The sequence below is a fragment of the Nomascus leucogenys genome, chromosome 14, assembly GCF_006542625.1.
Source record: "Nomascus leucogenys isolate Asia chromosome 14, Asia_NLE_v1, whole genome shotgun sequence".
Classification (NCBI taxonomy): Eukaryota; Metazoa; Chordata; class Mammalia; order Primates; family Hylobatidae; genus Nomascus; species Nomascus leucogenys.
In genome coordinates, this window is record NC_044394.1 from 34,656,889 (window position 1) to 34,671,918 (window position 15,030).

Sequence of the window (15,030 nt, forward strand, 5' to 3'; positions counted from 1 at the left end):
TAGGCATCACTATGAGATAGACTTTTTCCTAGGCCCAGCGCAAAATGGAAATGCAGAACCTCTTGTTCAAAGATTAGTAGGAATTTCAAGAGTAGCAAAAGCTGAGTATTAAGCCCTTCTATGCCCAGGATCCTGTGTGACTACACAGGTCACATGCCTATAAAGCTGGCCCTGCCTGGAAGTCGTTTCTTCTCTCTCTTCCCACTGCCTGGATCTAACTAGCTTCCAAGACCTGCCATCCTATTCCTCAAACATCTCCTGATTCTGTTCTTTCTCATTCTCTTCTATCATTGCCTTAGTGCAACCCCTCATTCCCTCCACTTGTTCTTTCTGGCTCAGGTCTTTAGATCTGGCATCCAGATAAATCATCTAAAATGCAAATCTGGTCAGGTCACTCCCTATCCTGAAATGCTTCAGTGGCCTCTCATAACCATAAGGATAAAGTCCCAGGTACTTAGTAAGGTCTGCCATGATGAACTCAAAGTGATGATAATATCACACCTCTTTCAGTGCTTATGTACGTCATAGTGTGACACATCTCTGTGCCTTTGCTATTGCTGCTACTCCTACTCTTTACTTGGACAATGTATTCTTTTGAGTCTCACAGCTCAACTAATTGTGTGTGAATGTGTGTGTACATAAACATTTTTATAACAGTGCCTGGCATATAGTTAGCACAGTATGTGTTAGCTATTATTATTCCAGGAAACCCTCTTGGACAAATTAGGCTGAATAGCCTTCTTTCATGTCACCATAGCACACTGTGCATATTTTAGCTTACCACATTACCACGAAGAGGTGTCTTCCTCTGTATGCCTCCACAGCTAGAGTGCAAGCTCCTTGAGGCAGGGACCATGTCTTATTCATCTTTTCAATCTAGTGCCAAAGGGGTATAGTGTCCTGTGCATCATATGCATTCAAAAACTCTTTGTGTATTCAACTGATCCCCAGCATACCTTCCAATCATTTTTAGTCCTAGAAGGATTTCTTTTTTTTTTTTTTTGAAATGGAGTCTCGCTCTGTCGCCCAGGCTGGAGTGCAGTGGCAAGATCTCAGCTCACTGCAAGCCCGCCTCCCAGGTTCACACCATTCTCCTGCCTCAGCCTCCCGAGTAGCTGGGACTACAGGTGCCCGCCACCACCTCTGGCTAATTTTTTGTATTTTTAATAGAGACAGTGTTTCACTGTGGTCTCAATCTCCTGACCTCGTGATCCGCCCACCTCGGCCTTCCAAAGTGCTGGGATTACAGGCGTGAGCCACCGTGCCGGGCGAGGGGTTTCTTAAAAAGCATTTTCATCAGATGAGACCCCAGCCCTGAGGGGAGAAGGAGAAAGAAGGAGAAAGAAAGAGTGTTTTCAGCCACCACCTGAGGCCACCATGTTCTTCCTCTCTTACACATCTAGTACATACCCCCTTAGGCTTCCCATAAACCCTGTCTTTCCTGTGGACAATTTCTTCAATCATTAGTCGTGTGCTTCTTCTTTTTTTTTTTTTTTTTTGTTTGAGACGGAGTCCCACTCTGTCACCCAGGCTGGAGTGCAGTGGCGCAATCTCAGCTCACCGCAACCTCAATCTCCCAGGTTCAAGCAATTCTCCTGCCTCAGCCTCCCAAGTAGCTGGGATTACAAGCATGTGCCACCACGCCCGGCTATCATTAATGGTGTGTTTCTCCAATGATGTCCCTAAATCTTCTTCCCTGGGGTCTGCACCTCCCTTGAACCTCCCCATTCTACACCTAGTGCATGCTTTTCCAGGGTAATTCCAAAGGCATCTGGGGGTCTGGGCTGGTGGTAGAAATCCTAGATGTCATGGCTGGATCTTTCCTGGAAGTTTGGGTTGGGACAGGTATTAAAGAGGCCACTCTGAATGTATAAATCTAATTAAAAATTTATGTGATTGGTGGGCATTTTTTCCAACCTAATAAAGTCCCTTTCCATCTCCCAGCTCTTTGTATTTTAAAAGCCAGGTCACTAGACTTGATAATTCTAGAGAGAGCTGACTGAAAAGAGTTGGTTTGATTAGAAATAGAGGTTCAACACTTTTACACTGTTGGTGGGAATGTAAATTAGCTCAACCATTGTGGAAGACAATGTGGTGTTTCCTCAAAGACCTAAAACCAGAAATACCATTTGACCCAGCAATCCCATTACTGGGTATATACCCAAAGGAATATAAATCGTTTTATTACAAAGATACATGCACGAATATGTTCATTGCAGTACTATTCACAATAGCGAAGACATAGAATCAACCCAAATGCCCATCAATGATAGACTGGATTAAAAAAATGTGGTACATATACACCATGGAATACTACACAGCCATAAAAAGGAACGAGATAATGTCCTTTGCAGGGACATGGATGGAACTGGAAGCCATTATCTTCAGCAAACTAACACAAACAGAAAACCAAATAGTGCATGCTCTCACTTATAAGTAGGAGCTGAACAATGAGAACACATGGGCACAGGGTGGGGAACAACACACACTGGGGCCTGTAGGGGGAGGAGCTGGGGAGAGGGAGAGCATTGGGAAGAATAGCTTAATAGACGCAAGGCTTAATGGGTTGATAGGTGTAGCAAACCACCATGGCACACATTTACCTATGTAACAAAACTGCACATCCTGCAAATGTACCCTGGAACAAAATAAAATAAAATAAGAAATAGAGGTTTGAGTCTTTCCTGGTAAGCATATTTATGCTCTACCACAGATGGTTCAGCCTTGGGGCAAGACAATCTTTCTCCTAATTTTTATAGTTTTGAACATTCTAAAGTTTTTGTTGTCGTTGTTGTTGTTTTCCCTGAGGACAGAGGCAACTTTGGGGAAGTACTTTGTCAGGTAGGATGGAATTTGGGGCCTTTAGTTTTCCTTCCAAGAGCCCATAGGAAGTTTTGGGTGCCTTCTCAATGCTGGCATGAGAAAATATAAAGCAGATGGACAGTGAACTTTGGTATATTCACTCCTTATGAATGTTATGTGGAAAAGTGGAAAAACATTAGCTGTTTGTCTATGCCAAGTTTACAATTGGTTTGCTGTATTTTGTGCATGTGGACAAAAATGGGGGAAAAATGAAAGCTGTGTTAGGATAATGGGTATACGGCTGAATTTTCCAGGAATTTCTATAATAACACCAAATCGCATGTTTTAACGCCCACCGTGAACAAAGAAGACCGGAACCCTCGCGACTCGTTTTGACGTTTTCTGGTCGGCGGTAAAAGCTCGGTTCCCGGCCCTCCCGGAAGTTGTTGCACAGTTGTTTCCGGGAAGCGGGACTCCAAATGGGTCGCAGTCGCAGCCGCTCTCCACGGAGGGGTGAGTCCTATAGCAATTCGGAGGATATGGGGCTCTGTTGGAGGCCCGTCCCTTTTGTTTTATTTTGTTTTGTTTTTGGTAGCCGGGTAGCAGAGAGGCGGGCCCTTTTCCCAGGCGGAGAGCGAGGGGTGAATAAAGGAACGTAGACCTGGGCCCTGCCCTCTTCAGCCCGCCCTCGCCGGTTTGAAGGCAGTTGTTTGTCTCTGAATTAGTTTCATTAAGTCTTTGTCACCTTCATACAATAACTTTTATTACACTGTGGCCGGTGGGTTTAGAATTAGACCTCAGTTCCTTTGCTGAATTTCTGGGCGACGGTGGGCAAGTCACTACTCAGCCTTTCTGAATCGAATTCCCAGAATTAGTCATTGAGGGTAGTATTGCCAACTTTTAAAAACTGATGTGAGAATTAATGTCACATCCCATAACATAGAGTATGTGATTCTGCCTGCGTCTTAAATACTTAATAAATGTTAGATTCCTGCCCAGGTCATTACAGGGAAATCGATATTAAGAATTTTGAGTCCTGGGAGCTCACTTCGTAATGTTTTCTGGCTACCAGCCCCATAAATAAGGCAGCGCGACGTAAAGAACCCTGGACTTCCATTAGGAGATCTAACTTAGACCCTCGGTTCTGCCCCTGATTCGTTTTTTTTTTTAATCAATTTATTTATTTTTAATGAGACAGAGTCTCGCTCTGTCGCCCGCCCAGGCTGGAGTGCAGTGGCTTATCTCTCAGCTCACTGCAACCTCCACCTCCCGGGTTCAAGCGATTCTCTTGCCTCAGCCTTCCGAGTAGCTGAGATTACCCGTCCGTGCCACTACGCCTGGCTAATTTTTGTATTTTTATTAGAGACGGGGTTTCGCCGCGTTGGCTAGGCTCTCGAACTCCTGACCTTGTGATCCGCCTGCCAGCCTCACAAAGTGCTGGGTTAACAGGCGTGAGCCACCGCTCCCAACCTCTTTTTACCTTTTTAATGTGACTAGTAATGGTTTGCATTATTTTTCTACTGGACGGCGCATCTCCAGATATTTGAGGTAATTATCAGTTCTGCAATTTGTGTGCGTTTGTATTAGAACGTAGGCGTTCCCGGTCCACGTCCCGGGAGAGAGAACGCAGGCGCCGAGAAAGGTCCAGGTCTCGGGAGAGAGATCGGAGAAGGAGCCGCTCGCGATCCCCGCACCGAAGACGCTCCCGGTAAGGGCAGAAAATAAGCCAAGAGTTTTATTTACCAAAAGTCCCTAAGAAACTGGTCGCTGCTCTTAACTTTGTTTTCATCGCTTATAAGGGGATTTACGGTTTCCTGAAATGGAGGAAACTTAATCCAATCTTATTCTAAAGCTAACATTCACCTTGGTTAAATGGGGCTACATCACAAAGTTGTCTTGAAGAGTAAATAAGAAATAATGCATGCAAACCCCAAAGCATGGTGCTTGGCAAGAAAAAGAAATAAGTATTTTATATTTTTGTTTCTTTCTTCCTTTCCCTTCCTTTCCTTTTCTTTTCCTTTTCCTTTCTTTTCCTCTTTTTTGAGACGGAGTCTCGCTCTGTCACCCAGGCTGGAGTGCAGCGGTGCAATCTCTGCTCACTGCAACCTCCATCTCCCCTGCAATCTCTGCCTCCCCTGGTTCAAGCAATTCTCCTGCCTGAGGCTCCCAAGCAGCTGGGACTACAGGCACATGCCACCACACCCAGTTAATTTTTTTTGTATTTTTAGTAGAGATGGGGTTTCAACGTGTTAGCCAGGATGGTCTTGATCTCCTGACCTCGTGATCCGCCCTCCTTGGCCTCCCAAAGTGCTGGGATTACAGGCGTGAGCCACTGCACCCGGCCTTTTGTTTCTTTTTTATTAACGTTTTGGTGATAATGATTTATTCAAGTATGTAATCAAGAATGGATGATCTTGGAAGAACGTTAGAAATGGGCTCTGAGTCTTTTTTTTGGTTTGTTTGTTTGTTTTTTGAGAGAGAGAGGGTCTCCCTGTGTTGCCCAGGCTGGTCTTGAATTCCTAGGCTCAAGCGATCCTCCTGCCTCTGCTTTCCAAAGTGCTGGAATTACAAGCATGAGCCACCAAGCCCCACCTGGCTCTGAGTCTTAATAACCATCAGTTGCCATTTAAGTCAGCTTTTTTGTATATTTGTGTGTGGTTGTTAGAAACTTTTAATTTACATTTTTCTGCCTTCCAGAAAGCTTTCTAGTCCTAGTTGTACTGAATACAACTGATGATTAAGCAGTAAACTACATTAAAAAATTTTTTTGTTAACAATCAAGGCCTTGGCAGAACCTTTTTCCTCACTTTGCTATAGGGAATGACTCGTGGTTCTCTGTGGAGCTCGGCTCATGTATATCTGTGCTGATTGATACAAAGTTGATATGTCTGTCTGTTTCTAACATCTTTGCTTATAAATATTAGATCTCCAAGACGACATAGATCCACATCTCCTTCTCCTTCTCGACTGAAAGAAAGAAGAGATGAGGAAAAGAAAGAAACAAAAGAAACAAAGAGCAAAGAACGGCAGATTACTGGTAATGTTATTAGATAAATAACTGTAGGAAAAGTACAGTGATGATAAAATTATAAAAGTTTAATCTTGAACATTTAAATATTAAGGCTTTTATAGTATTCACTGCATATGGTTTTGAGTTTTGTTTTATTTTTGTTTTTTTTTTTTTTTGAGAGAGAGTTTCATTCTTGTCACTCAGACTGGAGTGCAGTGGCACTGTCTTGGCTCACTGCAACCTCCACCTCCTGGGTTCAAGCAATTCTCGTGCCTCAGCATCCCAGAGTAGTTGGGATAACAGGCACCCGCCACTATGCCCGGCTAATTTTTGTATTTTTAGTAGAGATGGGTTCTCACAATGTTAGCCAGGCTGGTCTCAAACTCCTGACCTCAGGTGATCCTCCCGCCTCGGCCTCCCAAAGTGCTGGGATTATAGGCATGAACCACCATGCCCAGCCTGAGATTTTGTTTTAATTGCACCCTAGCAAGTTGCTGGTTATCTGTGGTGCTCCTGATACAGAAGGGTAGTTAAAAACATGAGAATATTCTATTTTGGAAGTGTCTTCAGAACTATATAGTGTCATGCCTGATATTAAATGTAGTCCTTAATATGAAACCCAGATTATTTTTTAAAAAGGTAATCCTGTCTAAAGGCTTCAAGGAGAGGACATTTTTTTGTACCATAAGTTACATTCTGTCCAAATGTAAGAGGAATTTTTTCATTAGACTCATCTTCAGCTAATTGTTTTGTGTGTTCTCTGCTAGTGAGGTGGAATGACTATTAATCTGTTACCACCTCTCTTTTTATTTATGTATATATTTGAAATGATAGAGAGGTCACAAAATTATTCATTTTTGCAGAGGAAGACTTAGAGGGCAAAACAGAGGAAGAAATAGAAATGATGAAGTTAATGGGATTTGCCTCCTTTGACTCCACAAAAGTAAGTAAAACGTGCAACATTCTCATTTGCACTAATCTGTTACGACTGTCCTGTCTTTCCATGTTCTTTTCCATTTATACAAATTTATTTGGTTATAAGACAATAACTATCTGTTTGAAGGGCTTTGAGAATACAAAGGAGGAAACAGTGAACTGCCATTGGAATTCAGGGAGTGGTTGCCAGGAATTAGATCTTAAAGGGCAAATAGAAGTGATCAGACAAAGAAGAGGAAGAAGATTATTTCAGGTAGAGGGAAGAGCTCATGAAAATGCCATATAGGTGTAAAGGAGCATAGTGTATTGTGGGAATTTCAGATTTGGCCAGGGATAAAGGGGTGCTGATGGGCTAGTGACTTAGGCTAGAAATAGAGGTAGGAGGCAAATCACAGAGGGCTTTTGATGCCCTTAGTCATGCTGAGGAATTCAGAGTTGATTCTTTAGGTGTTGAGGAGAGGAAGTAGTGATTTTTAAATAAGGGAGTGGCATGGTTATATGTGTGTTTTGGAACAGTGACTCTGGGGGCAGCATGGAGGACAGATGGGAGATGGTTAGATTGGAGGCAGGGAGAACTGCTGATTTGTGCAAGTGAAAGATGATGAAGGCCTGAACTGAGTTGAGAACGATTCAGTAGCTGGGGGAAGTGTGAGTGAGTAGTTAGTAATGCCTCTTAGGTGTCAGGCTGGGACCCTGAGTGATACAGTTAACCCAGAACAGAGTTTCTGGAAGGGGAACTGCTGGGAAATGGAAGAACAAAATCCAGCTGCCAGATAGAGATGACATTGGGCAGCTGCATACATGTCTCACAGCTTAGAAGCGGGGTAGATAGGGGAGTGAATGCTGTCTAGCCTTCATAATAGCAGAGAGATGAGAGAAGAGGACAAAGAGGGAGGGATTATGTAAAGGAGGGAGACCATAGAGAGAGAGATGGGGGAAGAGAGAGATGGGTATAGAGAGAGGAAATGAAAGGAAGAGAGGAGGGGGGATGGAGAGAGGGAGGGTGTGTGGAAAGAAAAACTATATTTTTCAAAATCTCTTTTCTAGAATTTTAAGTCTTTCCATTTAGTTTTGCAAATGGAAATAGAGATGTTTGAGAAAAAATTGTCAAAAATAATCCACTTTCTCAAGTCTTGTATTCCATTGAGTTGCTAATGGAATGGGGTAATCACAGTTGCTGTGAGTTTCTTTCTAACTAATGTGACTGTGTAGGGCTCACATGTTTTAAAATGACAATGTGTAACTTAGGAGTACTGAGGCATGACTGTTTTGAGGTGAGAAATTAAGAACAAGCTCTTGTTCTTGCAATGGTTATGTGAACTCTGTTTTGGAATTTAATGAAGTTTATTTATCAGCTTTTTTTCTCTTGAATGCCCTAAATTCTTATTTATTTTCCAAAGAGTATTTTATAAATGAAAGTTTATTAATATATATGTTGGGTGAATAAAAATACGTCAAAAGTAAAGCAACTATAGTTTTATTGTCTTTAGAAGAATGGGGAGGGAACTTTTTCCCCAAAGAAAATGGAATTATTTTCTTTGTTTTTTGGTTTTCCTGTTGCTTGATGTTGGTTTAAAGTTCCTGAAAGTCAGATCTAAGGGTGGTGCCACCCATCACCTAAATGTAGTCAGTGATGAAGATGTTTGCTTATAAAGGAAAACTTAGGTGAAAAGTCATAGATCTTATAAAAATTATGGAGTACCATCACACTAATTGATGTCAGTTTTTTAAAATGACATCTACAAGGATATTAATTTAGTTGATATGCAGTTGGCTTCATGGCTATCAGTTATAAAGTCAGCTCATTTGTGTTTTTAAGTAACGTGTATCTTGTGATGTTTCATCATTGATCTATTGTGGGACCTCTTCATATGCCAGTATGGTCACCATTTTCCTTTCTATTTGATTGTATTTTCATTTTTTAATTTTTATTATTTTTTATTTTATTTTATTTTATTTTTTTGAGACAGAGTCTCGCTCTGTTGTCCAGGCTGGAGTGCAGCGGCGCCATCTCACTGCTACCTCCGCTTCCTGGATTCAACCGATTCTCCTGCCTCAGCCTCCCAAGTTGCTGGGATTACAGGCGCCTGCCACCACGCCTGGCTAATTTTCATATTTTTAGTAGAGATGGGGTTTTGCCATACTGGCCAGGCTGGTCTCGAATTCCTGGCCTGAAGGGATCCACCTGCCTTGGCCTCCCAAATTGCTAGGATTACAGGCGTGAGCCATTGTGCCCAGCCTCGTTTTTTAGAGACAGGTTCTTGTTTTGTCACCCATACTGGAGTACAGTGGTATGATCATGGCTCACTGCAGCCTGACCTCCTGGGCTGAAGCAATTTCCCTGCCTTAGCCTCTGGAGTAGCTGAGAGTAGGCACATGCTGCCATGCCAGGATAATTTTTTTATTTTTTGCAGAGATAGGGTCTTGCTGTGCTGCCTAGATTGGTCTTGAACTCATGGCCTCAAGAAATCCTCCTGCCTCAGTCCATTTTTTTTTTATTTTTGAAGAGACAGAGTCTTCCTATGTTGCCCAGGCTGTACTCAAACTCCTTGGCTCAAGAAATCCTCTTGCCTCAGCCTCCCAAGTAGCTGGGACTATAGCCTCACAGCAACGTGCTTGGCTTTTCCCTTTCATTTTATTAGATGGGTGTGAAAGTAATTACAGTTTTTGCCATTGAAAATAATGGCTAAAACTGCAATTACTTTAATAACATTCTTCTAGGTAGTTTCAAAGTTTGGTTTTGTTTATTAATGGATAATTTTCTATGCCAGCATGTAAATAAATGAGGATAGGGCTAATAATATGCAACTCTGCCAATAGTTTCCAGAAATCAGTAAACCTTTAGGAATCGAACTTTGTAAAAAGGTTATCATCATTTACTTTTTTGTGCCCAAGACTAGTCTTTCTAAGTCATGCTTACTTCCTATTATTGGGAGTTCAAAATCATATACCTCAAGTAATTTGTTCAGAGCATACCTTCCACCCCCCAAAAAATACATGAAAATAGGTATAGAAAAGTAAGGCCAAATACATTTATTTTAGCCCCACTTCAAATATATTATTCATCTGTGTATGCCTCTTGGCCAGTGGGTCAGAATCGGTTTTTGCCCTGACACCAATATCTAATTAAGTACACTACACAGATAGGCTAATCTTGCATAAGTAGTAATGGGAGAGGGAGGAGGTGGGGGTCACTTGTATGTGTCATGACGTTAGCTGATGATACTCATCTAAGTCATTTTCTGAATATCTGGGAGTGCAGTGACCTAGGATGTGAGAATGCAAAGGTGACTCTCAGACATATCCCTCCATCAAGAAGCTTGCAGTCTCATAGGGAAAATAACTTTATGATGTACATCATGGTTTTATAGGGTAGAAAATAGAGGGTACACTGGGCTGGGTGCGGTGGCTCATGCCTGTAATCCCAGCACTTTGGGAGGCCGAGGCGAGAGATCACGAGGTCAAGAGATCAAGACCATCCTGGCCAACATGATGAAATCCCATCTCTACTAAAAATACAAAAATTAGCTGGGTGTGGTGGTGCATGCCTGTAGTCCCAGCTACTCAGGAGGCTGAGGCAGGAGAATCACTTGAACCCGAGAGGTGGAGGTTGCAGTGAGCCAAGATTGCGCCACTGCACTCTAGCCTAGTGGCAGAGCAAGTCTCCATCTCAAAAAAAAAAAAAAAAAGAAAGAAAGAAATAGAGGGTACTGTGAGGAAAGCACAGTTAACATTTTTCAGCAGTCAGAGAAGAGGGCACTTCCTGGCAACTGGAATGTTTGAATTGGGCCTTGAACAATGGATAATAACCAGATAGTTCAAGTTGGAGGCAGGGAAGGCAATTCAGGCATGAGGAACAACATGGGGGAAAGTGGGTATGTTGAGATGACTTGGCTGATCAGAAGACCTGAACAAGAATTTGTGAAAAAGAGGATGGGTGCTACATTCAGAAAGGTCAAGATGGAGTGACACATAACAACCTAGCATTTGTGTCTGTTATTCTGTTCTAATTTTTGATTTAAAGATCAAAATTGGGCTGGGCACAATGGCTCATGCCTGGGATTCCAGCACTTTGGGAGGCCAACGCAGGAGAATTGCTTGAGACCAGGAGTTCAAGACCAGCCTGGGCAACATAGTGAGATCCCATCTCTACAGAAAAAAAAATTTAAAAATTAGCCCAGCTTGGTGGCATGTGCCTGTAGTCCCAGCTACTCCGGAGGCTGAGGCAGGAAGATCACTTGAGCCCAGGAGTTTGAGGCTGCAGTGAGCTATGATCACGCCACTGCACTCCAACCTGGCGACAGTGAGACCCTGTGTCTAAAAAATAATAATTTTTAAAATGAACAAAAAATTGCAAGGGTTGTACAAGAAATGGGATTCCGATGAATGGCAACCTTTCCAGCCATGATATGAGAATATTATTAGCTAAGGTTGTAAGTTAAATTTTGTGTGAATGTGAGTTTTTCTGGAGATTATACCTTTTATCTGGTTTCAAAGTATTCTTTGACCAGAAAAGATTAGATTCTGCTACCCTACTTTCTCAGCATGCCTTGCACATAGTACATACACTGTGAATGTTTGTTGGTTTGAATATTAATTGCTTATGTACGACTGTAAAAATGTGAGGAGAGAGTTATACCACTTGGGAGCTCATAGGATCTGGAAATTATCTCTCCCTCATTGGACTCTCCTCCTTCCTCCTTCCTCCTTCGCTCCTTCCTTCTTTCTTCTCCTTCCTTCTCCTCCTTCCTCCTCCTCCTTCCTCCTTCCTCCTCCTTCCTCCTCCTCCTTCCTCTTCTTCCGCTGCTGCTGCTGCTCTTGCTGCTGCTTCTGTTTGTGCTGCTTCTGCTGCTGCTGCTCTTGCTTCTTCTGCTGCTCCTTCTGCTGCTCCTTCTGCTGCTCCTTCTGCTGCTCTTGCTTCTTCTTCTGCTTCTGCCGCTGCTGTTTCTGCTTCTTCTTCTGCTGCTGCTGCTGCTGCTGCTTGTGCTGCTGCTGCTCTTCTTCTGCTTCTGCTTCTTCTGCTGCTCCCTCTGCTGCTCTTGCTTCTTCTGCTTCTGCTGCTGCTGTTTCTGCTGCTTCTGCTGCTGCTGCTGCTGCTTCTGTTTATTCTGCTACTGCTGCTTCTGCTTCTTTTCTTCTGCTTCTTCCGCTTCCGCTGCTGCTGCTGCCGCTTCTTCTGCTGCTTCTCCTCCTCCTCCCCCTCCGCCCCCCCTTCTCCCCTACTTCCCTCTTCCTTCCTCCTTCTTCCTTTCTCCTCCTTTCTTCTTTTTTTTTTTTTTTTTTTCTTTTGAGACTGGATCATGCTCAGTTGCCCAGGCTGGAGTGCATTGGTGTGATTATGGCTACTTGCAGTCCCAAACTCCTGGGCTCAAGCAATCCTCCCACCTTAGCCTTCCCCCAAGTAGCTGGGAGTACAGGTACATGCCACTGCCACCACACCTGCTTTCATGTATCCTGATTTAATGTATCCTTCCTGTTTTTTGTTTGTTTATTGTTTTTCTTCAGGGTAAGAAGGTGGATGGCTCTGTAAATGCCTATGCCATAAATGTCTCTCAGAAGAGGAAGTACAGGTATGCATAGCCCCCATTATTATGTTTGAACTAATAAATCAGTTTTGTACTTCGAACTTTATTATGAGATAATCATGTTTGTAGGAAATGTAGCAGTTTTCCATACTGTTCCTTGTATGAATGAAATATTATCTTCATTGCTTATATTCTGGCATGTTAAAATTGTTTTCCCATTTACATGTAAGCTAATAGCTATTAGAGAGAGGGTAGTTGGCTTAAATATTTTAGGACTATAGATAGTAATTTCCTCAGAAAAGCATAATTTCAAGTCTATGGGCTTTGATTTCATTATAATTTAGGTATAAAATAGATCCCTCCTAAACTAGATTGATTATGTAAGGATTTCAACTGTAAATATATTCTTCTGTCAAGTATAGGCATATTTTATTTGTATCACAGTTTTGGAACAAACCAATCCATACATGAAATCTCACTGAATTCTTAATGAATGAAAAAGTCAAGATATTTTCAAACATTGCCTTTCTCTCTAACTTTGTCACTGATAAAAGATTAATAGTCCAGTTAATTTAGATTATGAATCATGTGATTGAAAATACTATAAGCTAAGGTACTAGAATCATCTTGGACAGTCTTTTGTAAAATTACCTTCCAATAAGGTCTTATGGGGAGAATCATTACAGTGTGCAATTGAATTTGCTCAATGGGTGCCTGTTTTGGAACTCTTCTCTATTTCTAAATTATATGTTTCGTGTTACCTAAAATAAATAAGGATTTTCAATTGATTTTTTTTTTAAGTCTGTAAATCTTCTCAAATAATTTCAAAATTAAACTTCCATACTGCTATTTGGAGTTAAAAGAAATCTGAAAGTCTTTGGTTTATTTTGAAAGTAAAATAATCTCTAAATATACATTAAATTACCTTGAATAGTTTCTACCCTAGACTTTGCTATTATAAAGATGGTTTATAGGTTTAATCTCTGACGCATGTTTTTTTTTTTTATAAGAGGAGTATAGGATTAAAAAATAAACAATGAATTTTCTCTTCTCATCATAGGCAGTACATGAATCGAAAAGGTGGATTCAACAGACCTTTGGATTTCATTGCATGAGAGTTGAAGTGTTGAAGGATGATATTTTTTCCCCTCATCTTGGTCAGAGAGTGGATTTTGTATTTTGTATTTAACTTGCATTCAAAAAACAGGATCTCAGTTCTCCCTTCTTGTAAAGTAAGAAAATCTTATTTATGATGTATGCAGTTAACTTACCTTGCCTCAACAGAAGAAAGGTTAAATATTACATTTTTTTCTTTTAGGAAATATCATTTGTGGCAGGCGTCAACCCCATTTTATTTGTCCTTATTCCTGTGGAAGCAGTATATGTTTTCTTCTTGAATGCTCATTAGGACTTCTTAAAAAACATGAAAGTAATTTGGAAGTAAGTTTATCCAATAAAGCAGTATTTCTACCCTTTTAGATTTGATAAATATTTTTATTACCAAAGAATCTCCCTAGACATTTTCTTTTTTTTCATGCATAGATTTAAGTTTCTTGATTGTTAGTAGTCTAAAAATGGGAAGAATGAAAAAACATAACTAGATTTTTCTATCTTCTGTGGTCGCCCCCCCCCACAAAAAAATACCATTTATGGTTCTCTCCACGAGTATAAAAGCATTACATGCAAAAAAAAAGATCTCAGAGAAACCAAAAAGTAAAAGAAAAGCAGAAAATCACCTGTTATCTACTCGCAGAAATAATCAATTTCAACATTTTGGTATATGTCTTTCCAGGCTTCTTTGGGTTGATCCCACCTATGAGATCAGAGTATGTATGCAGTTCTTTCTTTAACCCTTTTTTCTCCCATGTACTGTGAACATTTAAAAAGTACTTTTAAATATTCTTTGGAAACTTAGCTTTTAGTAGCTACTTGGTTGTATCATAATTTATTAACTAATGTTTTATTGGTAAACATTGGCTTGCCTCCCATGACTTGCCATTATAATTAAAACTGTGACTGCTATCTGTCTCCATTACATACATATTTTTGTATGTTTCATTATTTCCTCAGGCTCTGTACTTAGACGTGGCATTGCTGAGTGAGATTAAAAGGGCTATGTATACATGTCTTAAGACGTTTGGTATCTCTGGCTAGAAGGTAACAGCCAACTCTATCCAGTAAAGCATGAGCATTCTTGTTTCAGATACATGTACAAATATTAAGTGTAAAATTTGTTTTAAAGTTTCCTACCTGATGGGTAAAATAATGGTACTATTTGGTTTTGTATTTTTGTTTTGTTTCCAGGGAGGATGAATATTTTTTAAATGTATTAGCCATATTTCTTTTGTGACATGCTAATTTTAGATCTTGGCTCTATTAATATTTGTCTTTTGGCAAGCTTTTCTTTTTTTCATTTGAAGAATGCTCTTTTTCTATTGAAGATAATAACCATCACCCATTCTGTTGTAGACTTTGCTGGTAGTTGAGGCTGTGTGGCTACGTTTTAACTTATTTTCCTGAGTAAGTACTACAAACGTGGAACAAAATTCAGATGATACAAAGAATATCTAGTGATGCATTAATTGTATATCCTTTCAGAGATATTCCACATATATACAACCATATATATATATATATATATATATATATCTTGTATATAAAAATAGAAGCAAACTCTTCATACTGTTCTGCACCTAGTCTTTGTTCACATTCATCTTACACATCTTGTGATGGTTTCTTATCAGTACCTGTAAAATT

General features: G+C 40.8%; 1 protein-coding gene across 2 annotated transcripts; it reads left to right on the forward strand.

Annotated features, from left to right (window-relative positions):
• Positions 1-3,249: 3,249 nt before the first annotated feature.
• On the forward strand, positions 3,250-14,314 carry SNRNP27 (small nuclear ribonucleoprotein U4/U6.U5 subunit 27). 2 transcript variants are annotated; one of them, XR_001114414.2, is made up of 7 exons: positions 3,254-3,315; positions 4,390-4,510; positions 5,727-5,839; positions 6,676-6,755; positions 12,254-12,318; positions 13,334-13,505; positions 13,592-14,314. XR_001114414.2 is itself a non-coding variant. In XM_003262512.4 (6 exons), the coding sequence occupies exons 1-6, from the start codon at positions 3,282-3,284 to the stop codon at positions 13,386-13,388; spliced, it is 468 nt and encodes a 155-aa protein (XP_003262560.1). In that variant the 5' UTR covers positions 3,250-3,281; the 3' UTR covers positions 13,389-14,314. The 2 variants fall into 2 exon arrangements, 1 of the variants encoding a protein (XP_003262560.1); XM_003262512.4 differs by having other exon boundaries at positions 3,250-3,315; positions 13,334-14,314.
• The last annotated feature ends 716 nt before the right edge of the window (positions 14,315-15,030 follow it).

What these genes read in the sequence shown, in the direction of transcription:
- SNRNP27 (XM_003262512.4), top strand. Translation starts at nt 3,282, where the DNA reads ATGGGTCGCAGTCGCAGCCGCTCTCCACGGAGGG. An exon ending in CCGCACCGAAGACGCTCCCG is followed by an intron (nt 4,511 to 5,726) that starts GTAAGGGCAGAA and finishes TATAAATATTAG; the next exon opens with ATCTCCAAGACGACATAGAT. An exon ending in TCTCAGAAGAGGAAGTACAG is followed by an intron (nt 12,319 to 13,333) that starts GTATGCATAGCC and finishes TTCTCATCATAG; the next exon opens with GCAGTACATGAATCGAAAAG.